The sequence below is a fragment of the Hippocampus guttulatus genome, chromosome 6, assembly GCF_054856545.1.
Source record: "Hippocampus guttulatus isolate MCC_2025c chromosome 6, RoL_Hgut_1.0, whole genome shotgun sequence".
Taxonomy (NCBI): domain Eukaryota; kingdom Metazoa; phylum Chordata; class Actinopteri; order Syngnathiformes; family Syngnathidae; genus Hippocampus; species Hippocampus guttulatus.
Genome location: NC_141266.1, coordinates 8,315,001 through 8,341,643, shown reverse-complemented (window position 1 = coordinate 8,341,643; position 26,643 = coordinate 8,315,001). Strand labels below are relative to the sequence as shown.

General features: G+C 43.1%; 3 protein-coding genes across 6 annotated transcripts in view; all 3 read left to right on the top strand.

Moving 5' to 3' along the window:
* Positions 1 to 807: 807 nt before the first annotated feature.
* Positions 808 to 18,223, top strand: rnf144b (ring finger protein 144B). Of its 2 annotated transcripts, none has more exons than XM_086113237.1 (8): positions 808 to 1,145; positions 4,234 to 4,470; positions 5,224 to 5,328; positions 5,757 to 5,817; positions 7,153 to 7,360; positions 13,500 to 13,632; positions 13,709 to 13,798; positions 16,565 to 18,223. In XM_086113237.1, the coding sequence occupies exons 2-8, from the start codon at positions 4,291 to 4,293 to the stop codon at positions 16,721 to 16,723; spliced, it is 936 nt and encodes a 311-aa protein (XP_085969363.1). In that variant the 5' UTR covers positions 808 to 1,145; positions 4,234 to 4,290; the 3' UTR covers positions 16,724 to 18,223. The 2 variants fall into 2 exon arrangements, with proteins under 2 accessions (XP_085969363.1, XP_085969362.1); XM_086113236.1 differs by having other exon boundaries at positions 809 to 1,145; positions 4,208 to 4,470.
* Positions 18,224 to 18,346: 123 nt separating this feature from the next.
* LOC147203425 (uncharacterized) lies at positions 18,347 to 24,845 on the top strand. Of its 3 annotated transcripts, XM_086114442.1 has the most exons (15): positions 18,355 to 18,464; positions 18,532 to 18,642; positions 18,726 to 18,802; positions 18,878 to 18,950; positions 19,492 to 19,604; positions 19,697 to 19,722; positions 19,830 to 19,967; positions 20,619 to 20,728; positions 20,837 to 20,932; positions 21,484 to 21,567; positions 22,479 to 22,605; positions 22,691 to 22,796; positions 23,742 to 23,924; positions 24,006 to 24,080; positions 24,254 to 24,845. In XM_086114442.1, exons 1-15 carry the CDS (start codon positions 18,365 to 18,367, stop codon positions 24,338 to 24,340), a joined length of 1,506 nt encoding a protein of 501 aa, XP_085970568.1. In that variant the 5' UTR covers positions 18,355 to 18,364; the 3' UTR covers positions 24,341 to 24,845. The 3 variants fall into 3 exon arrangements, with proteins under 3 accessions (XP_085970570.1, XP_085970568.1, XP_085970569.1); XM_086114444.1 differs by lacking the exon at positions 18,532 to 18,642 and having other exon boundaries at positions 18,347 to 18,464; XM_086114443.1 differs by lacking the exon at positions 21,484 to 21,567.
* Positions 24,846 to 26,560: 1,715 nt separating this feature from the next.
* sqlea (squalene epoxidase a) overlaps positions 26,561 to 26,643 on the top strand; it is a 15,225-nt gene continuing 15,142 nt past the window's right edge. The window contains exon 1 of the mRNA XM_086114411.1: positions 26,561 to 26,643. This exon is cut by the window's right edge and continues 378 nt beyond it. The gene's annotated coding sequence lies outside the window, so the exon portion shown is untranslated.

The following is a 26,643-nucleotide window of genomic DNA, read 5'->3' as shown; positions in this document are numbered from 1 at the left end:
CCTCTCAGATCGAAAACCCCACCTTCGCACCCACGCTGACCACTTTTTATTCATAGGATATGCAAAATACAAGTAACATCACAGAAAAATATTCCTCCTTATTTGCATGTCGCGCTTTCCAGCCCAGCCCACCGATATGATCCTCAGTGGACACCTGGAGGCCAAAACGTCTTCTGGTGCAAACAATGGATAGATACCTTGTTAATTCAATGGGTAGATTTTGCATGAATTGAGACACTGTAACAAACTGAAGGACATCTTGTCAAGCTGCCCTCCCGAAGTTGAACCTTCCTGTCACCACATTTAAAAAAAATATTTTAGTGTTTATTAAATTTAGAAAGTTACCATTCGAGATGACTTTAGTTTTGTGTCATGTCTGTGATCTTTTTTTCCTACAAAATTAAACCACTGATTGAGCATCCTCCAAAACTGGCAATTCCATATTTTTTCCCAAGGTACCAGTGTGCTCTGGAAAGGCTGCTCTGATGTAAACTGCAACTAAAGTTTGGGTGACAATTATTCAAAAACTTGTAATGCACCTGTTAGCGTATGTGCAATATTAATTGCAAGAGACAGGACGCGTTCCTTCATTTTTGAGGGAAAGCAGTTTTTTTTGTCTCCCATTTTCACCTTAAGGGCTCGGTACTTCTGATTGGGATCTTGATTAGAGTACTTGTGAGAGTGAGGTCATGGCTGTATTCCCTCCCGTTCCCGTAAAAAAAACAAACCCAAATCATATGATTACGTTTTTGTTTTGAGAGTTCAACAGTCTTCGTCTCTTCACGCCGCCATCTTGGCAAACTAGTCGGAAGTTACCGACAAAAAGCGAAAAAAAAGCTGCAAACGCAGCATCCGTAGGCTGCGACGATGACGAGAAGCGAAGGGCGGCGTTCCAAAGTGTTTTGTCTTTCGCTTCTGAACTGTTGACAACATCAAAATGTTGAGAGGGTGGGGAAGGGAACGACTTATTACGACCACCGAGGAAACATTGGGACTGGTGGAGCGAACGATAGCGTCATACGAGGAGCAACTTTATCCAGCGAGGAGACCTGCGAACACACGTGTGTCAGTGCCAGTGTGGAAAAAGCACTGCGGCTGTGGCTCGTGACCCACGCAGCTCCTTCCTCGCGCCGTCCGCACGCAAGGTAAGCGGCTGTGTTCGTCACTACGCGGAAGCCTGGTATTGATGTTTACACTGCGTCAGTTTTTCGCCATCCATGAAAATACACAAACTTGAAGCAGATGTTTCAGATCTCCTTTTATGGAGCGATACTAAGCTATCCTTAGTAATCTGGATTTATATTTTACTCAAGCGATCATTCAAAAATCCAAATACTGTTGCTGCGAACCTGTGTGGAATAGGTTTCGGTTGCGTTTTCATTTTAGATAGAACATTTTTGCCCAGTCGTAGTGAGTGGGAGCTGCCTTGGAAATTGTCTGTAATCTCCCAGTTGCCTTCTGACAGCAAACCGGGACTGTCTGTTGAAAGTAGAGGCAGATTTGATTCTTGGAATGCCACCAGGACGACTGCAATTCACTGACTGCATGGGTCAGTCGCACACCTTGTAAACTCAAAGGAATTCCACAACAAGACGGTCAAGTTTGACAATAAGTGGCAATAATGTTAGAGTTCTTATCTTTGGAGCTGAGTGTGGATTCCATTTTGCATTTTTGATATACAGTCCACAACAGAGAACCTCCAATGAGAAATGTAAAATTGTAATTTGTTTTCCTGCCTCAAGGGGAAATTCAACTTCGACATTTGAGTATGAGCCAGATCACACACATGTAGGCATGCAAGGAGGAATTGGAGATTTGGGGTCCGAGTTTGCATGTTCTCCCTGCGCTTGCGTGGGTTTTCTCTGGAAAGTGCACTTCCTTCCCCATTCCAAAAACATGCATGGTAGGCTAATTAGTGGTTGTGAGTGTAAATGGTTGATGACCGTCATGGAAATCACTGTTAGGACTGTAACTAATGATTATGTTAATAATCTATTCATCTGGGATTTTTTTCTAACTAGAAAAAAAAATAAGAAAAAAATCCTTCGCCCCCCCACCCCCTCAAAAACAGGGCCTTATTTAAAATTGACATTATGGAAAATGTTCAAATGCAAATTAATTATGGGTCACTTACTGGTTTGGTCCATAACATGTCAGAAAATAGGCCTACATGTTGATCATTGTTTTTCCAAGCAATATCTGAGTTGTGCAAATGTCGTACTTTGATACAACAATAAAATAATCGATCTGGTTTCATGTCGGACTACAGAAATTAGAGAATATTTGCTGTTGAGAGGCTGCAATTCTAAGGATTTGGAAAATTTTAGGTTAAACAAGGTCTTAAAATAATTACTCAATTATCAAAATAGTTGTCAATTAATTGCTGTACCTCCTCCAATTGACCAGACAGGCCAACAAATTGTTTCCTCTTCTCTCTTTGTACAGTCTTATTTTATTTTATTTTTATTTTGTTTTCTTAAAACATTGCCTTTTCATTTAAATATTTTATGAACTAAATAAATTCACATGATTTTGCAACGGGAACATTTATTTTGAAATTAGTAAAATATCTTAAGTCAACCAACATCAGCAAGCTGCAACATACCCCATCTGACTTTGGGTGAGAGGTTGTGTACACCTTGTACTTGTGAGCACTTGTGGCGGTTACGTTCTGAATGAAGATGCAACAATAAACCTTTCTGTAATCCAAGACAATCTGTACATACAGTATAAATATCTGTGAAGTTATTCTCAGTCTTCAAAAATTATTATTTCAGTACCTGACATTGAACATTTTTTTCCATCTTTGGTTACACTTAAATGAAGCTACAGTATTCAGAATGATGAGGTTGAAAATGCTAAACATGAAACTTGATTGTGGTTGTTACCAAACCAGTATGTTGTTTCTGCTTCCCCTTGTTATTTTCCATTCCACACATCTAGCGGCGTGAGTATGCTTGATAAGGATGAAATTGCCACCATGCTTTGCCACACCAGTTACGGGGATCTATTCCACCGCTGATCAATAACAAAGATCACTTACGAAAAATGTAGGTCACTACTGGCTGGATTTGTTCAAATGTTCTCAGCCAATTTCGGCTGCCTGATTTAAGCAGGGAACATTCTGTGAAAAGTATGTGATTGGAAGAGTTGCTCGCGCAGGCTACAGAATTTGACGCAGCAGTTTCCTTGGTTACGCTATAGTGTGTTCATTGTTGCTGCAAAGATGATAAAAGCATTATTTCTCCACTTATGACTTAATGGCCTACACCCACAATAAACAAACAAACAAAAAAAACCCACACAAAAATAAAACATTATCTTTATCATCAGATAACACATAATTTATTAATTAAAATAAAAAGCTGTTTGTAAAATATCTAGTGAAAGGAGTGTGTTGAGGGAACTTAGCTCTGTTGATGGAGATGTTGTCTCTCAACCCGAAGTTAGTAAATTCGATCCGCGGTCAACCTGTGACTATGTTGAAGCATTCTTGAGCCTAACACTTATAAAAAAACGACAACAAAAAAGCCCAAATGTTTTTGTTTCAACCAAAAATCTTCATTCTATCACTCAAGTTACATGTCATCCTAGGAGACCCTTTTTGATACAACCTAGCAACTCTCTCATATGAAATACTGGAGTAAATCCAAGGATACTTTCTGCTTAGATCTCATTTGGGGAAGACAACAATTGCCTCTCAGTTGTTGCCATTTGAAAGTACCCCGCAGTCCACCCACATAGATTTGCCTTTTCAGGATTTTCCACACGTTTTCAGTAGGCTTGAGCTCAGGGATGATAGTTGCCTCACCATAAGTGTTTCTTCATTGGTGCCCATTTGTGCCGCTTAAGCGTCAACTATTGTGACCACAGAAGGCACGGTTCTTCTTTTATACCATGGCAGGAAATGGTCAGTTAGCGGCTCCACTTATTCTACAGAAGTCATTTTGACATCTTCAGGCATCCAGAAAGGATGCCTGAACACTCTCACTCCCCTTTATCCTGACCCAAAACAATAACAGTCCGCCAGTCATCCAGAACTTCATCCGTCAGTAAATAAAACTGTTTGGAAATTGGTCTCAATATGTTTTGAGCCCACTGCCAATGTTTCTCTTTGTGAAATTGGTTCGGGGGTAACCAGAATATGTTTTGATTAAATATGAAGAAATAAGAATTTAATTTTGTGCCGTTTTCACCAACATCTAAGCTACTCCCCTCCACCTCCGTCTTCAGAAGAGGAGCTAGAAGCAGCGTGACGCCGTCATACATCTCCCATCACCTTATTCCAGCATGACCAGCACAAGTTCCACACCAGGTAGAGGGGCTGAGGATTCAGAACCAGGACCATCTACCTCCAGCAACAGGGACCATCAGTCCGGTCCTGATGTTTTCTGCAAGCTATGCCTCTGCCAGCATCCACCCGCACTTGCCAGGACACTGCACAGCTGTGCATGCATCTTCTGTACATCTGTAAGTAGAACTGAGCATCTTAACGAATACTTTTTTTGGGAGGGGGGGCATTTAGGACCACACAGGAAACCGAACTATTTTTTTGGACTGTAGTCATTCGAGACAAAGAATTGTGCCTCCATGATATATTTAGACTGAGGAAAGTGTGTGCCCTCTGCTCGTACTGTTGTCACAACACACCAAAGAATATGAGACTGTCGCTCTCAAAGTCAGAGGCGCCATCCTGTTCATGATCTCTTCGAGACAGGGTGTGCTCTCACCTAATTGAGGTACAAAGGTATAATTCTAAATTGTTTTCTGTCATGAACGCAGAAGCCTGAGAATGCCTTGTTCATCTATGTTAGGAGAGCCAATTGAACTTGAGAGACAGTCTAAAACTTGGGTAACTCAGTTTGACGAATGCTGACTGTTTTTTCGAGCTCAGTTTGGGGAACATGACTTTTTTTTTAATGTGTTTTATAATAAGGCAGATGATTAAATCTTGAATGTTCCCCAATAACAGACATTCTGTGACATGCTTTATTTTATGTTCCTCAAATCAATCTCCCAATTGCGCAACTCAATGCTTGCACAGTCCCAACTAAGCTTCCGTAATTTCATGCTCGAGTAACATCACTTTGAAGTGCTTGATGCTTTCTCATGGAGTATTTATCTGAACCGTCAACTTAACATGCATGCACATTGCCATTGAAAGAAGAGTGTCTCGCTCTATTGAATATAATGATTCGGGCTGCCATATTTCTTTCCGTCCAGTGTCTGCAGCAGTATGTTCAGCTGAGCATCAAGGAGGGTGGGGGGGCGCCCATCACCTGTCCTGATATGGCTTGCACAAACACTGGGGTGCTACTTGATTCTGAGGTATGCCTCTTCATTCAAAACAAGGGAAGCTAAAATGAATGCTTTTAAACGTGTGAATAAAGCTGTCTAATGTCTATACTTTCAATTACATTGTACCCTTTACTTCTGATGAAAGAAAAGTGATGCGCGGTAGTTGACCAGCAGAGGCACGGTCTAAAGCGAAAGTAACCAAACCGTTAAATACGATATATGCAGTATGACCGACATAGGCTGATTAGCTTCAAATGGTGTGGACAAGATTACTTTGGATTGATGTTAACCAGTTAAATTGATCTTTTATAGTCAAACATGAGGTGATATCCAAAGTCACAGAGAAGCATGAATTTTGATTAAAGAGAACACTTTAATAGGAAATGATGTTAAATGCATTCCACATGTTCCCGAATGTAGTTCAAATATAAACAAGGTTGTTCTGTCTTTGTTTCCAGATAGCCGAATTGGCCTCTGCTGATCAGACTAAGCTGTATGAGCGCTTGAAGTTTGAGAAAGGTGGGCATTGTATTGTTGTGCAAGTGCGCTGACGCCAAGCGACAGGCACGGGGCTATTTGAGGTCGCACATTAGCTGGAGGCTACACCACGTAGCACCACTGAGCCTCACATTCTTGGAACATTGCATTAGGGCTGGCTGATTTTTTGCCCCCCCCCCCTGAAGTCTTATTCAGTGATGAATCGCCCTAGTCTCCTGGAGGGTACAGAAACTTTATTAATCTTCAAACTACCTAGTCAGAAATGGGAAATCCTTGAATATGATCAAACTACATTGATGTGAGTGTAATTTGCATTTTTTGGTATGCCATTGGGTGGAAAATGTATTTTCAGCGGCTGTGAGAGGTAGGAAAACATGAAGGGCTTTTGTAAGTTTTTCTCGTTACCGGCCACAACACTACCTTCACAATCTAATGATATTTAATGCAAAGAACTGGATGAAAAACAACAACAATTCTGTTTTGAATAATACTGTCCGAAAGCCCCTAATTTAATACATTATATGATTAACTTCCGCCCATAACGGCTGCCCTTATTCGTATGGCTAATGGACTGGAGCCAATTCCAACTGATTGTGGATGAGAGAAGGAGTACACCCTGGTTTGGTTGCCAGCCAAGCATCACAGGACAATATTTATTCACTCTTATTAAAAAAATGTGACTTTCATCATAATCTTTCTTGTTGTGGTTGATAGTTTGCAATTAAACAAGTTAAAATCACTCATCAGCAATAATCTCTCAGTATGATTTGGGGCATTTTTACAGACTTATTCAACTACAACTAATATAATAAGCATATTGTTACATCTATAGCTGAGAAATATACATTTGTACACACCAAATTTGCTCTGTCAATAAGGCATGTAGTTGTACTCATTGAGGGATGTGAATGTGCGAACTAGCTCAATAAGTTATGCAAGTCACTTCCAAAATGTAAGATGTGTTCTTATCTACTGTCATGCCCAGTAATAAAAAAGTCATGGATGTGTTATACCACTTTTGCATTCAAAAAAAAAGAAAAAAAAAAGAACAACCCCACACCAAATGCCTACATTCTTGCTGCTGGAGGCTGTAAATTTCCCCAGTGTGGGACAAATAAAGGATATCTTATCTTATCTTATCAAAACTGCTGTTTTGTGGGGGAACTGGAACAGATTAATGGCCTTTCAATTCATTTCAATTGGGAAAATGTATTTGATATGAGAGTAAGTGTCATTCCAAGCTTGGTCACGGAAAAAATGCCACTCGTAATTCAAGGGAACCATGCAGGTGTACATGTAACTTAACCTTAGGCATTCTAAGCGTATTCATACTAGTATGTAATGTGCTCTCCACAGGAGTGAAGCTGGACCCGAGTAAAACCTGGTGTCCGGTACTTGATTGTCAGGCCGTGTGCGACGTGCCACTGAGCTCTGAGGGCCAGCCCTCTGCTGTGCCATGCCCGACATGTCATACCATATTCTGCTCCGGCTGCAAAGGACCCTGGCAGGGGAGCCACACCTGTCCTGAGCAACAACCCATGAAGTCACCCTTTGGTGAAAGCAGGTCAGTCCGACAGGCGCGGAATTTGAAGTGCTGTGTGTGGAAGGAACCATTCAGCTGTGCGGGACAAATGAATTGCAAACAAGTTTCAAGACTTTGCTCTGTTGACTTAAGACTTTTCCCAGCAGTTAGTGCGTCTTTTTATCCTCATCGAACCACCCTGCTTCGACTTTATTTTAGCTCGCTGAGCTGCGCCTCTGCCAGACTGATTGATGTCACTTGAGTCGTATTGGGATTCCATTGCGTTTGAGCCAAAGGGAGCAAGAGTGTGTGTGTGTGTGTGTGTGTGTGTGTGTGTGTGTGTGTGTGTGTGTGTGTGTGTGTGTGTGTGTGTGTGTGTGTGTGTGTGTGTGTGTGTGTGCGCGCGTGTGTGCCCGTGCCTCGATGGGATCACCACCTTATCGTGGTGAGGCACTTTGCGCGTCTCCATGACCCCTAGAGCTATGTCGGCAGGAGTCCCGCACTCCTGGCAGGGTCACCCAAGCCGAACAGGTCGAAGGGTAGAGGCCAGACAAAGAGTGATCCCAAACCGGCACCTGGGGGCAGGCACAGGCGGAGTCCAACAGACCGGACTACCGGCAGCCCCCTGCAACTCTTGCCAGGAGAAGGTCGTCATGGGTACCCTCATGCCACCGGAAACCACCTGGCAGGAGTGAAGATGGTGGGAGTGAGGACTGTGCGCCCACACCCTCACCTTAATCCGAACCTCTGCGCAAGCTTCTTGCCCCAACCCCACACCCAATCCCCCACCCTGCATCCCCCTAATCCCCCAAAGTCCTGTGGCGATGTGGAATGGCGGTGGGCACAGGCCAAGGATGTGGCTGGGAGTGCCTAGCCAAACCATGCACACAGGCGGCAATGGAGTGATGGTCGTTGACACTGCGGGATGGAGCAGCGCATCTCTTCGGCAGCTTCCATTGTGACTGAGCAGCTCCACACTGCTCACCCCTGTGATGGGGAGGGACCTAGAAAAAATGGTCTAAAAATTGTCTGCTCTCCACACTCCGGACGGTAAACCGCAATCGTCGGAGCATCCCCCTTGCGGTCGAAAGGATAATAAACGAAATAGAAAAAATCTATGCATAGCTTCGTGGAACGTCCGCACACTGCTGGACCTGGCTGAAACTCCTGACAGGCCCCACCGGAGGACAGCACTTGTGGCCACAGAGCTCGCGAGGTATAACATCGATATCGCAGCTCTCAGCGAGACCAGGATACATGGAGAGGACTCCCTGACAGAAGTTGGTGCAGGGTATACCTTCTTCTGGAAAGGGGTCCCTGAAGGCACTCGTCGAAACCATGGAGTTGGCTTTGCTGTGAAGTCCCAACTGCTGAAGCGCATCCCAGAATCCCCCACCGGCATCAATGAAAGGCTGATGACATGGCGCATTCCCCTGGCAAAGGGACGCTTCGCCACACTCATCAGTGCCTACGCACCAACTCTGAATGCCGAGCAGAATATAAAGGAGGATTTCTACAGAACTCTGGACACCATCCTGCAGCAAACACCGGCTATGGACAAGCTCATAGTCATGGAAGATTTCAATGCTAGGGTGGGCACGGAACACCTGGTATGGAGTAAAGTTATTGGCCAGCATGGAGTGGGAAAAATGAACAACAACGGCCTTCGGCTCCTCTCTCTCTGTGCAGAACATCAGTTGGTCATCACTAACACCATTTTCCAAATGAAGAACAGGTTTAAGACCACCTGGCAGCACCCCCGCTCCAAACACTGGCATCTCCTGGACTATGTGATTGTCCGTCAAAAGGACATACGGGATGTCCTCATCACCCGTGTCATGCGCGGAGCTGAGTGTTGGACTGACCATCTCATGGTCAGATCCAAACTCCTCATGAGCATTCAACCCCGTCATCCAAGGACAGCTCCCAACAAAAGGCTCAACTGTGCAGCATTGAACAACCCCACCACCAGAGCCAACCTCCGGCGACTCCTTGCTGAAAACCTTGACAAGATCCCGGAGGAATCAAGTGACTGGCCAGCTCTGCACCAGGCTATCCAGAGCACAGCTTCGGAGGTGCTTGGCCAGTCAAGGAGACGCCACCAGGATTGGTTTGACTGCAACTCAACCGAGATACATACACTTCTGAAAGCAAAGCATGAGGCCCATAAAGCTCTCCTGTCCTGCCCTACATCTCTCACCCGTAAAGCCACCTTTTCTGCAGTTAGAACAGTGACCCAGCGAGCACTCCGTATCATGGAGGACACCTGGTGGGTGCAGAAGGCAAATGAGATCCAAAATCTGGCAGACTGTAACAACACCCAGGGCTTCTACAATGCCATCAAAGCACTGTATGGTCCCAAGAAGCGGGCAATTGCTCCAGTCCGATCAGCTGATGGCTCTGCACTCCTCAAGGACCACCATGAGATCCTTGCCCGTTGGGCAAACCACTTTGAACATCTTCTCAACCATACCAACCCTGTCAACCCACACATTCTGGACAATCTTCCAGACCTGCCAACAATCATGAGCCTCGACGCCCCACCATCCTATTCTGAAACCCAGCAAGCCATTGCGCGCCTAAAGAACAACAAAAGCGCTGGACCCGATGGCATCCCTGCAGAGGTTTTCAAACACGGAGGTTATCTCCTCACGCGCCGACTGCACCTCCTGATTCAAAACATCTGGGAACCTGGGACCGTCCCGCAGGATTGGAAGGATGCTAACATCGTTGTTATCTATAAGCAGAAAGGGGACAGAGCAGCCTGTGGGAATAGCCGAGGAATCTCTCACCTCTCCACCGCAGGAAAGATCTTGGCCAAAATCATGCTCAGCAGGCTGGTCGAGCACATCTCAGAAGGTGTGCTTCCAGAAACCCAGTGTGGCTACCGGAAGACTAGATCCACCATTGACATGATCTTTGTTTTAAGACAGCTAATGGAGAAAAGCAGAGAACATCACAAGGACCTGTACATAGCCTTCATCGATCTCAGCAAAGCCTTTGACACCATCAACCGTGAGTTGCTCTGGAAACACCTCTCCAAACTTGGGGTGCCACCCAAGTTTCTCTGCATCCTCCAGCAGCTGCATGATGGGATGCAAGCCAGAGTGCTCATCGGAGGACTCCAGTCAGAGCTCTTCAAGGTGAAAGTCGGGGTGAAGCAGGGCTGTGTCTTGGCTCCAGTGCTTTTTAACATCCTCCTCTCTGCCACCACGTGCCTCTTCCACCGTGGCATGGGACATGAAGACGGTGTCCATATGGAATACCGCCTAGACGGAAGCCTCTTCAACATCAGACGGCTCCAGGCTCACACAAAGACAAAAATCTGTCAGATCTGTGAGCTTCAGTATGCTGATGACTGCACTATATTAGCTCACAGTTCAAACTCTATGCAGCACGCCCTCGACACCATTTCCAATCTGTACCAATCCTTTGGTCTTCAGATCAACATTAAAAAAACTGAGGTCATGTTCCAACTCGCTACCCCAACTTCCAAATCCCCCAGCTTTCACATTAATGGCACTCCACTAAACGTAGTGGACCATTTCACCTACCTTGGCTCCACTTTATCTTCAAACTGTTCCCTTGACAGTGAAGTCCACACCCGTATTAATAAAGCATCATCATCCTTTGGTCGCCTACGCAGCAGGGTCTTTGAAAACCGAAACCTGAAGACCTGTACCAAGATTGCTGTGTACAACGCAGTGTGTCTCTCCACTCTGCTCTACGGGTCAGAGTCATGGACTCCATATCGCCAGCACATTACTACCTTGGAAGCCTTCCACATCCGCTGCCTGCAAAAGATCCTTGGCCTGTCCTGGGAAGATCGAATTCCCCATACAGACATCCTCAAAAGCACCAATTCCATCTGCATGGAAGCGGCCGTGGCGAAAAAACATCTTCGGTGGATTGGACACACCATTCGCATGCCAGACAACCGCCTGCCCCGCCAGGTCCTCTATGGCCAACTGAGAGGTGCAAAGCGTTCTGCTGGGGGCCAAAAGCGGCGCCTCAAGGACTACAGCAGGGACCTCCTAAAGCGAGCCAACGTCAACCCCACGCAGCTTGAAACACTTGCACTCAACAGACCAACCTGGCAGATCACTTGTGCTACTGCAATCTCTGAAATACACAAAATTAACCAAGCCAGACGAACCGAGAAACGCATTCAACGACACCAGCAGGCAGCTGGTACCCCCCTGGTATCCGGTTTCCCTTGCTCCATCTGTGGTCGAGTCTGCGGCTCAAGAATCGGTCTCTATGCCCACGAGAAGTGGCACCAGCGACAGAGTTGCTGACCCCCCCTACCCATCCTCCCCTCCCTTGGAGCAAGTGTCATCATCAGACATGATGGACAGCTAGAAAAAAAGTGTGTGCCCGCCCATGGCCAGACTACTCCCTGTACAGAAGGAGCCTGTTTACTGCAGTGAAGCACTGCAGTTTGATGAAACAGGAATTAATTTACCGGTAGCTGGTCTAGAACAAATACTTGGACAATGACAGAGTTTTTATGGTACCTCATACAACACAAGTGTGGCCATTTAGCTGCCAAGCCTTATTTTTAATACCGTGAAAGTTTCACAATGACTGCTTTATGTCTGGTACCCATAGACATCACCAATTTCGGCGTTTCGTCCCTGATGAAGTTATATGCTCAGATTTCAGTTGATAGAGGTTTTAGGCTGAATTTAATTTACATGTCGACCGTGGCCAAATCATTGCGCGCTATTTGTCCACGTCACTCAACGTCTACTTTGTGCGCATGCGTGTCACATCATGGATGGGTTGTGTTCTCATTAGAAATCACATTTGTATTTGATATGTGAAGAGTACATAAAAAGATCGGATTTAACAAAACATCTGAATTGGGCATCAGTGTGAATGTAGCCTTGTTAGCAGTGTTTGGAAATTTAATTTTCCACACAAACTAGTTCAAAGTTCAGTATCCCCCAAAAAAGCTATTTTTGTGTTGCTGTGAGCTATTACCCTCAAAGCTCTGGGATTTCCTCATTGCCTTGTGAAAACCAAAAGGCAGACATTCTACTCCCTATATAGGTACTAACAAACTTATAAGGCTGTGTTTAAAAAAAAAAAAAAACGATGATTTATCAAATTGATTTTCCTTTTCATAGCATAAATCGGTCCTTTTAATGTCTCTTTTACCCATAAATTCATGTGACTTCTTGTGTCGCGTGAGATCTCGTCACCATGCGAGAGTAGCACATCAAAACAGCATGGCAGAAGCACTGAAATCAGCATTAACAAGCTTGAACGTTGATGCGTGGAAGTTTGGAGGTTTAAAAAAAAAAACCCTCAAAAACAGCAATGAACTGCAACTTTGTGAGAGTCACATGAATGTGAATGTCATGAGTTTACAATGTGATTTTGCCACACTTCATTTACACACCCTTCCCTGTGTTTGGAATTGATTTAAATTATTATTTATTGTTTTGATCTGGTCATAATTCATTTAACTGCATCGAGTTCAATTCTTATTGTAACGATTCCGATGTTCACTAAAGTATCAAGGTAGAGCAAGAAGTTTCTATTTGCAGCACGACCTCCGAGAATGTCTTCCGTTCAAAACTAAAATTGTGAGTGCGTGAAATCGAATTAGGCCCTTGTGAATTGAATCGAACTGAATTTGGAAATCTGAATCGATACCCAGCCCGACGAACTAACCTTCCGATTTGTCGCCAACCAATTGTAGTCATGTTAACTGAGTGTAGGAAAAAGACAGATTCAAGTGAAGCATGTAAAATGTTCCAATCATAAAGTAAGAGTGAACACGCTTCTGAAACTGAGTGTAAATCGTATTCAGTCCGATGTGCCCTGCCCCAGTTGTGCGATTGACAGGTGAGTCAAGAGTGTAGACCACCTCTGAGCAGATACGATTGCCTTTATGGAGAGTAGATGTTCCAAATTGCTCAGACATTGCCAATGCGCCAACCTCAGGGTCCTCACCCGTAGCAGTGTCCTTTTATTGCGTGCTTAGAATTCCCCCGTCATACCTCCGACCCCCAAAATATCGAACAACATGAGCACTGACCCAACACTGTGCCACTAAATAAAGGTCTCACAATTGACATACCCATGAGACCTCCATGACTTGCTCTTCTAAACTCTCCCCCACTAATCTCTTGTGTCTCTTTCGAACATCATCTGCGGGCACCGCCTGCAGCAGCGACTCTGATTCGCCCATCAAACAGTGCCCGATGTGTGGCATCTACATCGAGCGGAACCAGGGTTGTGCACAAATGCTGTGCAAGAGCTGCAAACACACCTTCTGTTGGTACTGTCTGCAGAACCTGGATGTGAGTCTCGTTCCAAAATACAGAGCACTTTCTCAGGTGTCTTTCTTGTCTCAACATGTGCGTTTTGTAATTGCAGAGTGACATTTTCCTCAGGCATTACGATAAAGGGCCTTGCAGGAACAAACTTGGCCACTCCAGAGCCTCGGTTATGTGGAACCGAACGCAGGTAAGCAGGACAGACAAATATAATTGCCATTCAGGAATTCATGTTCAAACAAGGGCAGTAAAAGAACAAATATTGAAAACAAGAACTTGAAGGGCCTGCGCATGGCAGAACCAGAGCGGCCTCTCCTTGAATACACTGATGCTAGTCTTTTTACAGGTGATAAAAAAGCACACAACCTGTCCAAACTAAAAACAACAAACATTAAAACTTGATCCCAGGAGATGCAGCCTGTGAGAAAATGCAGGACAGAAACCGACAAAACACTGCAAACTCTGACCTGGCACAGTTTACTGAGATGACACTAAGGTTGCTGATGTTCAATTTTCCAAAGATGTGTGCGCCACATTGTATTTCGGATTTGTTGTAAATTTTCATGTACAGTACTTAATTAGCCCTTCATCAGACAAGAATCTGAGCTAATCGCACAAATCCCAAATTCTTGCCTTTAAGTGATATCGTATTGCCAACAAAACGAGAGTATTTAGCGGACAACTTTCTTCCTGCGTCCTGTTGTGATGGTGCAACTAATTGAGGATTTGCTGTAGTTCAAATATTATGCAGAAGCTATGGTACAGTTACAACCCCTTTTCGAATGCCATTGAAACCCCCGGGGGCGGAGAGTGTGCAAAGTTGCACCAGCACAAGAGTGTGTTTCATCACTTCGTGATTGGGTTACTTCCTGGCCTAACAGGTTACACAACCCACAAATCTATTCGGAGACATTTTTCTGTCGTCATGACGATTACATGCTATCTAACCACACCCATTTGATCACTTCACTGGCGTCCGAGGTTTACTGGAGAACAAGGTTGCACACACTTTTTTCAACATGCAAGCTACTTATAAAATAACCAAATCAAAATGACCGCCCCCCCCCCCCCCCATTTTATTCATTTATTTAAAACTAGACATATATTGGTGTACCTTGAATGAGGGCTCGGGTTGGCCAGCACCAATTCCGCGTGATTGGCTTTAAACTGGGGGCAGTCCTGTCAAGTACAAGCCAATTATTAGTGGAAGAAAAAGTGAAGGTTTGACACATTGTCTCATATACTGTACCATTTAATTTCCCTTACACTGCAATCTTGTTGTTGTTTGTGTGTGTGTGTGTGTGTGTGTGCGTGTGTGCGTGCGTGTGTGTAGGATATATTTTTCACTTATTCACTGCTGTAGACAGGCAGCTATATCAATGACTTAAAACTGGCCGAGATTGAGTTCATGCCATGAGCGCTACCGACACTGCCTGCACGAAGAAGAGAAAGAAGGAATGGTCCACTGGTACCTCATTATCTCTTAAATGGGCTCCCCAGCTGTAGAATATCAATCTTGCCTTGATTTGGCTACTCTAACTTGATACTTGTATTTTTTGTCATGACAACAATAACCCCCTCCCAGGTCTCCAACACAGTGAGCTGTCCTGCAAATGGGAATGTTTGTCTAGTTGTCCTGGAGGAGCTGCCCTTTCCCAGTAACGGATTACAGTTGATTTTCTGCTTATTTTGTTATTGTGGTTCTTGCAGAAAATCTCTGTTTGGCACTACACTCAAATTGCTTGTCACTATGGAAGGCGACACACACACACACACACACACACACACACACACACACACACACACAAACACAAATAGCGTGAACAGTGTGAAAGGAGAGTTTGCATACTCAAAGCAACTTTTTGCAACAGCTGTTTTTATACATTTACAGCAAGTTTAGGGGCATAAATGGAATTTGTTCCAAACTCGAATGCCGTGGGAGGGTGGAAACATTTGGGAGTGAAGACGGATGTTACCGGGCCTTCGTGTTCATCAATGAGCCGTTGCGACGCTTTTGTATGAAGAAATTCGCAACACAATAAACCTCCAAGTCCATTTAAGACAACCATCATCACAATTTCTTCAGCTGGAAACAAAAAACATGACTGGGCCATCCATTTCCTGATATCTTACAATTATAGCTCCTCACAGATAGCGTTACTGGCATTTTAGAGAAACGCATGCAACCATTCAACCCTGTTGAGAAACCAGCATTTATGCTTTAGACTGTTTATAGGCATGTAGAATTGCCTTAAAAAAAAAAACTTACAAACACCCATTCCAGCCTTGTACAAGCGGGTGAAAGAGGACATTCTGAAGGTGATAAGACATCTCATTTCACCCTGTCTGCTTGATAGTACAGATGTCTGGTTATATTTGTGATGTATGAATATTTAAGTGCAATATATTCATTGCGCTACATTTCAGTGCCAATAGTCAACATTCTTGAGAATTAAGATGCTTGCTCTTTAAAAAAGGATGAACTTGAATTATATGCTCTAATGTCCTTGGTATCAGTTGGCATAGAAAAAAAAACATAGATTCTGGTCAACTACATCGTTATAAAAAAATGTTATGACAGGCCTAACAATAACAAAATGATCACATAAGACATACAGGTAGGCTACACAATACAATGCGGAAAATGGAGGTCACCTTGCATACTCATTTTTGGGTGTGCATTCCATAAAAATTGGTGTCCTCCTAAAAACAACAACTATATTGTTGACTTTTTGATTACTAGGCTTATTGGAATGAGCATCCTGGACAGGTCTTTTTTGAACAGCCCAAACGCATGGCTAATTTGCATGAAAATTCCAAATTTTTTAACCTTAAGACTGAAGAGTATTTGAATTTGTCACTACGTACTGTATATGTTTACTTGATAATGTGATGTACCGCATATTTTAGTGTCAGTTTGTCAGTCTGACCATGGTTCCTGTATGTTGTCCTTCAGGTGGCGGGAATCTTGGTTGGGGTAAGCATTGTGATGCTGATTACCTCTCCACTCCTTTTGCTGGCCTCCCCGTGCATCCTGTGTTGCCTCTGCAAGCCCTGCAGACTGAAGAAGAAGAAGAGAAAGAAGGAATGGAGTCCCGCAGACTCCTCCGCATAGCAGCTTTCCTGTTGGGCCCTGCACCAGCCTCGAGTAGCTTGGGGAATCATTGACTGCACCAGATCGGATGTGCACTCTGGTACAAAACCAAATGTGGGCTTTGACAGTGACGGTGATGATGCCAACAAGTATGCATCATCAGCAGCTGAAAAAGATTCAGTGGGCCTCTTATATGCAGAACTATATCACCACTGACTCATATGCATTATGCCAGAAGAGTGGCAGTAAAGAGAAAGCGGTGAATTTTGCACTCGTGCACTTCAACCTCCAGCTAAATGCGAGATGCTTAAGTGCCTGAGTCTTTGCTGTGCCTGGTGCCGGGTTGCATTTGTTTTGCCGCCTTTTATCGTACGTGCATCACTTAGAATGTAAAGGTCACTAATAAGTCAGTAAGTAATGTCAAGCGGAAGAAGCAAGAAAGCTAAACTTTCCTGTATGCACCTTATTCTTATTCTTGTAGTGAAACAAGATAGGGCTTCAACCGTGCACAAAAATGTATCCCACTGAAAATGTTTTTGTTTCCATGAGGCCGACGCTCCAGACTGGACTGAAGGATGTAAAGTAGCAGTCGCTTCACCAACATTGTTTGCAACATTGACCCATTTCCCATAAAGTACATCCACACATTTTTTGCAAACATTTGGAAAGTAATATTTGAACAGAATGGCATTGAAGCAAATGAAAACCAACTGTAAAACAGCCCACACTGACTAGTCATAATGAGTGGAAGGCCAGTGCTTGTTTCTTCTATTCAATGAGCCGGTACCACCTTGAGGTAAGGGCAGAGAATGACACCCCAAGTTAGTACTTAATGTAGTCATCTCAGTAATTTTGTTTTGATTCACGTCATTGTAGAATTTCACACATTACAATGATAAGATGCAGAGGATAGGAATTCCATGTATTTTTTTTTTGGTTGGGCAAACTCTGGATATTCTGCCACAATTTTAATCTAGGTTTGTCTTCTAATTCTAGCTGCTTGGTCTTCATGTGCCAGAGCAATTTTCAAGCCTCTTGCTACGTACTGGTATTACGCTGAGTGGGTTTAGCGCGTGAGAATCGCCTGTAGAAAATCAGCCATAAAGCTGAGAAGAGAGGGATGGCAGTGAATGAGTCTTCCATACAGCTTATTTGTTGGAGGCTCTTCTCATCATTGAGCCCCCCCGACCCCCCTTTCTGAATAGTTTCTCCAAAGATGTTTTTTTAAAACTAAAATTGTGGGATTACTTTTTTTTGTTTTTTAAACTACCATATCACTTGACCAAGACAAGCAGTTTGACCAATGGAGATGCATACATGCACGCATGATTTTCAAAATAAAATTCTGAACGATTCAGTTGATCAAAATATATATATTTTATGCACTCAGCGCTGGTGGTTGGTTACTGCTGCTTTAAAAGATAATTGATATTTGTTCTATAAACTGTATTAGGTAGATTATTTTGTTGGTGTTTCAGCATAACATGTTTTCTAAAATTGAAATAAAGACACTGAATTGAATGTGTTTTGTTTTTTTGTTTGAAGTTGTTTCAAGTTGACCAGTCGTCGCTTTGTCGATAACTCCTTTAAATTACGTAAACCGAGGAGCCCCGATTCAAAGTGGACTGTAATTTAAGATTTCTAGTGACGCCTTGTGGCCATATGATGAAGTCCTTCAGGAAGAAGAACGTCGACAAACTTTCTAAATGCAGCAACCGTAATCGTCGTGATTCAATGGCGTCTCAGAAGGAATTCTTTGCGGGTAAAACACATATTATGACGCTTAACACTTATCCTTAACTAACACGCGTTGTATTTTTGCATCGTAGCTGTTCTCTGGCGCTCCTGCAAACACGAAGGCCCGAAAACTTCAATTCATTTTTGTCTGAGCCGACTGTTGTTTTTAGTCACACACAAACATCCGTGGAGCGTGTGCAAATGTATGATTTATTGTTTGCCCAGTTATTTTTTCGACGTTTCCATATGCAAACATGACATATTGCATCACATTTCTGCTGCAAAGGCATTCCCAAGATCCCATATGTTGCCGGTGCTGGCCCGGGAGATGTCCTGTGCTTTAAACACTACAATTCACAGGAGGTACAGACACGTGTAGCAGTGTGTTAACTTTGCGCATGTGAAGTGAAACGTGATTTGCATCTCCAACGTGTGCAGGTTCTTATGGGGAAGACGATGGAGGACTGGCTGAGATTCTCAGTTTGCTACTGGCACACTTTCTGTGGAACTGGTATTGTAACAATTTGTCACCCAAAATACAATTAAGTACAAGAACACTGGGTAGGTCTGCATATCAAAAACAAGAGCTCAATTAAAAATGCAGTTTAGTTTAATTTACTCACAAATGGACGTAATGTGAAATCCGGGCCTGTTTAGTTTGGCTATTCTTCTGTTGTTGTTGGCAAAAGGTTGCCGCGCGGTTTAATCATTCTCTCTGCTATGTAGTGACAGAACGTGTATGCAGTCATGTCTACTCGTTACACAGACATAGGCCGATGGACACAGACACTTCATTTGAAGTAAATAAATAATTTATGGACCAACTAAGTGAAATTGGCTAATTTTTCCTGAGGTACAACTGACAATCTCTTGGCGCAGTCATTTGGAAACACTATATTAGACTAAGCAGGTTTTGCCTGTGTATGTAATATGTAAAATTGGTTGGTTTAAATCCTGTGATTGTCACTTGGCCTTTACGTTTCAGGCTTTTACATCGTTTTGATACATGTGATAGTTTTAGGAGAGCGTGTGATTTTATGTTGGGGTTGCAGGTGCCGATCCCTTTGGATTTCCGACGCTCCTTCGGTCTTGGAACGAAGGCTCTCCCATGGAAGCAGCCAAGAAGCGACTGCAGGCTGCTTTTGAGTTTTTTACCAAGATTGGCGTGAGGGAATTCAACTTCTTATCAAAGTCTGACCGGAAGTCGATTGGGCAAAATCCTACATGTTAACATTTTGCATCTGCTTGTTTTCACAGGTGAAATATTACACATTTCATGACAGGTAACGGACTAGCCTTGACTTGACAGGACATGATCCTCTGAGGGGGCAAAGGTAAACATGGGTGGCAAAATAAACCTGTTTTTAAAGTATATGATCTGCCCTTTTAGAGACATGGCACCTGAGGGCTCCACCCTAGAGGAGTCAAACAGGAATCTGGATGAAATCACCGATTTAGCTCTTGAGTTACAGAAACAGACTGGAGTCAAGGTGCTGTGGGTTACCTGCAACCTCTTTGCCCATCCAAGGTCTGTGCAATACACATTTGTACAGGATTTAGTCCCCTTTCATTTTTGTTTCACTACATCAAAGGAATGTACAAAGTGAATGTCATGCACCCTATGGCCCGAAACGTTACAGAGGAAACATTTTTTGGCGCTGTAATTTCATGAATGCTTACAACTGTGGTTGAAATAGGCAGCTGAAAACAAACTTCTCTATTTTTCTTACTATAGTCACCAGTCTCAATATTTGATAAATGTGGACTTAGTTTTCCACTTGATAGCGAGAAAGACGACATATCGCGTCTGAGCTGAAATCTGTGTATTGAACCAATCTTTTTTTTTTTTTTAACGCATCTGTGTCGTGTACTTTCTTTCTTACAGCATGTGATCAGGGGATGTCATTAATATTTGTCAACTAAGGGCCTGTGAATCCCATACAGGCTCTTTTGTGATTAATATATAGATATAAATTTGACTCGACAGCTTCAGTGTGCTTGTCAGACGTTGGACAAGGAGGAGCCTTTTATTTTGATTACTTGGCGATTCATCAATGACAAATGAGACGTTATAGTTGATAGCTCTTCTACTTGTACCGTAGACCAGATTCCTTGTGTGTTCTACATACTTAATAGATGATAATAAACAACACAGATGATTCTGATTCTGATTTGGCAGGTACATGAATGGTGCAGCCACCAACCCAGACTGTCACGTTCTGGCCTATGCTGGTGCTCAGGTCAAGAAGGGGCTGGATGTTGCCAAGAAGCTGGGTGCAGAAAACTTTGGTATGGGATAGAAGAAACTATGAACATATATTTTGAAAAGCTGCATATCCCTAACTTTTTTGTGATCAGTGCATTTACGAAAGACCACAATTGTATCTTTGTCCTCAGTGTTTTGGGGAGGAAGAGAGGGTTTTCTCTCTGTCCATAATACTGATGTCGCTGCAGAACTGAAACATATGGCCAACTTCTTCAAAATGGCGATCAGTAAGTAAATATACGACCCACTAAACCCTTGATTTGATACATTTGCACAATTTACTTCAATCCAATACAAAAGCTGCTTTTCAAAAGGTCATCAGTACTCTGTGTTGTTGAAGCCTGTCAGATGGGTATTCAACAAAACCTGCATACGTACAAATGCAAAACAAAACAAAACAAAAAAAAGCCTGAACTGTGTCACAAGGTGGTTCGACTCATTCTTTGCATTATGTTTGGTGCCTTTTGAATCCAATATGATATGAAGTGGAACCTCCAGTTAGGATCTTGATTGGTTCCGTGAGCTAGTTTGTATATGAAAAAGGGCAACAAAAAAAAAAAGTATTTTGATTCCATGCATTTTCATTCGGACTGTTTAGGGCAGCCCCCAACCAGGTCCTGGTTGGATTCTAATGTTTTAATTTTTAGGATTGCTTAGGCGATTGTTTGATACAACTCTGATATTGAACCCTTGAAATTGTGTACCTAATGTTTGTAGGTAGTGATGGGATAATGAAAGTCGTTTCTCTGTCAGTGAAACATGTGCTTCCTATCACCAGAGTACAAAGAGAAGATTGGGTTAAAGTGCCAGTTTCTGATAGAGCCAAAGCCAAAGGAGCCCTGTAAACACCAGTATGACTACGGTAAGGTGTTCAACTTAAGTGGACCTTGACTTACCGTATTGGCCCGAATATAAGACGGCCCTGATTTTAAGATGACCCCCTCTTTTTCTAGTCTCAAATTTGAAAACATTTGAGAGAAAAAGCATGTTATTTTGCCTCATTCTAATCTTAATATCTGAACATTTAAATATGTAAACTAAAGTGCAATCACATTCATAAATGAATGACTTCTAGTTTTTGAAATGTAAATTACATCATAAATTCTCAGCTGCCGGTTAAAATAGCCGATCTTCGACCCACTTTTCTCCAGATTGTCGCTACGTTTCTCCATTTTCTGTTATCTCTTATATTATTTTCTTCTCTTTTCTTTCTTACCGCTATTTTTTATTTTTCTTCTTCGTGCTACCGCTATTTTTATTTATATTCTTGACAGGGGTTCACTTTGGCCTGGGGAGTCAAGTTCATCATTCGCTTCAATGGATATCTGGCGCCATCTAGCGTCGTGAATGGGTATAACGTCTAGACCCTGAATATAAGATGACCCCCATTTTTTCAGTCTTAATTCAATGCAAAAAACACCGTCTTATATTCGGGCCAATACGGTATTTAATGAGCACCCAACCTTGTGAAAATGTTGACAAGTCATGGCTTTGTCGATTTTTGTGTCTTGAGCCAAAATTATAATCACGAGCGCGCTTCAGACACGCTGCTGCTGAAGTGAAGAGGGGGGAAAAAGGAGCACAACTATATGATGCACTTTTAGCTGAATATTTTATTGTTGTTTTATGTCTTAATATTTTACAATATTATAAAAAAACATCGAATCGTATAACCAAAAATGTGGTGGTGTTTTTTGGGAGAGGTTTGAATGGACTAATGGCATTCCACTTGTCAGAATTTTCTTCCTGATGTCGAGCCGTTTCCCTCCGCAGATGCGATGAGCGTCCTCGGGTTCCTCAAGCATTATGGTTTGGAAAGCCACTTTAAGTTGAACATTGAGCCCAACCACACCACCTTGGCAGGACACTCGTATGAACACGACGTTGTCATGGCCTCTGCGTGAGACACCTCAACATGTGCAGCCTCCTTGTCATGTGATGACACTTGAGCCTCGCTCGAAGCTTCGTACTTCACCTCTTCTCAGGTTTGGTATGCTGGGTTCAGTTGATGCCAACACCGGTTCCCCTGACCTCGGCTGGGACACTGACCAGTTTCCGATGGACATCAGAAACACAACTTTGGTTATGAAGGTGACAGTTTCAGATTTTTCATTCTCTCCCAGTGGGGAGTGCCATTATTCTTTGGCATTTGCTGCGCGCACTTCAGTTGTGGCACAGTTTTATTTTGCTTTCAGCAAGTGGTATCTTTGTTTAATTGGGATTCAGTTAAAGGAGTATCATTTGAACTGCACTTCTAGAGGGGAAAAAAGCATTTCTGAAACGTATTACAAATAGAACGCTTGTCTTCAGTGCATATGTACAATACTGACCTGATGCATTCCTCGGCAATCTGACAATGTGAGAGTCGGGGGTGTAATGAGTCCTAGTCAACTACCTGCAGAGAGGCAATGTTCCAACACGGTCGTCCTTATCTCCACCTATCATTTGGGCCGTGTGGTCTCGGAACTCTATACCTCCTTTAAATTAATCTTCCGTACACCGTTTGTGTATGGTGGTCCAGTGGTTAGCGCGTCGACCTCACAGTGTAGAGGTCATGGGTTCGATCCCGGCTCCGGCCTTTCTATGTGGCGTTTGCATGTTCTCCCCATGCCTGTCCCCCGCCTACTGCCCGAAGACAGCTGAGATAGGCTCCAGCACCCCACGCGAGCGACCCTTGTTAGGAGAAAGCGGATCAGAAAATGGATGGATGGATGCGAGCAGAACGCAGAGCACACCGAGGGCTGCGCGGTGCCGACTGACAGGTCACACAGAACATCACAGAGAATACATCAACCAAACGCCAAAGTAAAGCAAAGAGCGAGTGAATTTGCATCAAGGAGATTGAAAGCACAATGTGACACATATGAGTAACATTTTCCTAATAAGGAACACAATAACAACGAACAATTGCATTTTTGTTGCTGAAGTGTAAAGACCGATGAAAAGTTTGCATCGCCGCTATTTCCTGTTTCATGTACCGGTAGTCGCATTGAATGGCTCGATGAAACGTATCCGTGAGTGTCATCTCTCCTCCAGACCATCATTGAACAAGGTGGCCTGCAGTCCGGAGGTCTGAACTTTGATGCCAAAGTGCGCAGAGAGTCCACCGACCCGGAGGACTTATTCATCGCTCATATCGGAGCCATGGATGCTTTTGCTCGAGGACTCAGGAATGCTGTTTCCATTTGTGAAGATGGGCTCCTTGCAAACCTGGTTCAGGTCTGCTCTCTTGCTTTCTGAAATTCCCTGTCACACATTTTTTTGTTGCCTTTTCTCACTGGCAGTGCATTGTTTGGACAGGAGCGCTACTCGAGCTTCAGCCAAGGCATCGGACTGAAAGTTGAAGAAGGTGCTGCTTCTTTGGACGAGATGGAGGTAAAAGTCTAAACCGCAATTATCTTTGCCTCCTTTCACATCTCTTTTATTGATGTTATTTGTGGATTTCTATTCAAATATCAGAGCAATTTGCCTGTTTGAAAGAAATTGTTTCTCAGAACATTTCAGAAAGAAAAAGAATTTTCAAATATTTATGCTTTGTTTTATGTCAGGCTTTTATCAAGCAGAATGGTGAGCCGAAGTCCACATCAGGGAAGCAAGAAAAATATGAATCCATCTTTAATTATTATGTGAAATAACGATTCATCCTTGCCCATTGACAATAGACTAATTAAATCCACTGCTCAAACCTCAAAGAGCACATTAAACTACTTGTACCGTGTAATCATCTTGTTTATAATAGTAAGACAGTCTTGGGTGTGATGCGGAACATTAAAAGCTCATTAAATGGTTTTTGATTGTGGTTTATTAACTACGAGCTCAACTAATGTTAGGAAAACTGATACAAAACCCATTCACAAGAAGATACTGCATGTGGTCAGATTTTAGCTCATCACATCTTTTTTTTCATGGATATCTACTATTAATGTTTTATATATGAAGATGTACAAAAGAAAACAGTGGACACTAAAAATTGACTAACAGTAATTTATGCATGTTCTCCACTCCTTGGATGCTCAATTGGGTACATCCACAGGTCCAGCAGATGGTGCTGTCATGTTTTCAGTATACAGTATGAAATACAGAGCAGTGATTGCATAGTTTCATGAATGTGTAGAAATAAATATTCATCTAATAATACTGCGTAATGAGTTTGAAGTCCTTTCCTTCTGTATATCTGTCTGGCTTCCTGTTGCTGACGACTGACTTGCATTTAAGCCCTTTGAACAAAATAGAAGGTGAGCAATTCTACGATGCCGATGTGTTTTCCCCCATTTGTCATTGAAAACGTACCACCTTCTTGACCACTTTTGCTCAGCTGCTCGCACTTTGTGCATTTATTTGAACGCTTCACAAGTAAGGGGATGTGACAAAATTCAAATGAAATCGATGTACTTTGCGTGCCTTCTAGTTTTGAGTTGTTTGGAATTCATGTTTGAGGTTTTGGAGAGAAAGTCGGAGAGGCCACACTGAGATGGTTTGGACATGTCCAGAGGAGAGAGGGGGAATACGGTATACAATACTGTATTGGGAGAAGGATGCTGAGTCTTGAACTGCGAGTCGGTCATCAACATTAACTCAGGAGCACAATAACTTTAACCTGCAAAACTTCAATATATAAAATAATTTGTGCAGATATTTTTTAAATAAAAGATGATGTCTGGATTAATGGCTACAATGAGCACGTTTTGCAATGCACAGCTTTTCGAACCGAGGTTTGAAGCAGGACACAGCAACTCTCACCTCCTGCTCATTGTCGCTGAGACCTGTATTTTAGTTTACTGAACTAGCAGTCACAAAGCGGGATAATTGTTGGCAATATTCGGCCCGTTCTCGCTGAAATAAATTCAAGCGGCTTATCAGCGTGATTGGGGTGTAATGTCTTTAAGTGAGGCCTTAATTTATTTGGCTTCATGCTGTCCGTTGCCAACATTTTTAGACATACAGTAGCAAGCACACCGGTATTTAGTCGTTTACCACCGTAGTCACAGTGAAGCCAAGCGCTACATACCCTTCGTCATATTTCCTCCCTTTAAATGCTCCCTGCGCGCACTCTGCCAATGAGAGCGCTACTGCCCCCCCAGTGTAGTGGAGGCGCAACTGCACTCTATTCTAGGACAGTAAAGAAAATCTAAATAAAAATATTTAAAAAGCATGTTCCCGAGGTGAAACGCGGCCCCCTGACGGAGCCTCGCGCCCCCCTGGGGGGCTGATTGAAAGCCTCGGGGCACACGAAATAATTCATTTGAATTACATATTTGATTTGATGTATCATTATTATCATTTTACAGAAACGAATCTTTAAGTATAGCTGCAATAAGGATGAACATAAATTTAAGGATTTAAATAAATTTCAGAAAGAAAATACAGGCAACTCATGCTATTATCAAGCATTGAACGTAGTTTAAATGAATCGGTTAAATTGTATTTATTCAATATGCAATCAGTTCAAAGCGCAGGACGCCTTTGCTTAATAGAAAAACATATATATATTACTGTTCATTTATTTCATGGGAACGCAAATGGCACGCTACGGCTGGTATGGCCCATATTCGACATCCTCCTATATATCTTATCTCCACTGTAGTTCCACCACTCGAGTCTGTTGGGTAGTTTGCTCCAGACGTGAAACGTGCACTTTTCCCCTGACATCACATCATACTACTAGCGCTGACAGTCGGCTGTCCAATCAACGTTCCGGTGGAGCGCTAACGTCCCGCCCTCCATATTCCAATCAGCACATAGCGTGAGCTCTGCTCACTGGTGCGTCTCATCTGATTGGACGGGTGAGAGAGTTCTGGGGAACCATCCAATCAGAAGAGTCAGCGTCTCTCCCGTTGTCAGATGATATTCAGCAAGTCTGCATTTTGGCAAACTGACGAATTAACATGAGTTACAAAAGTGACGTTTTAAATTGGAGCGCCTTGATTGAACATTGGAT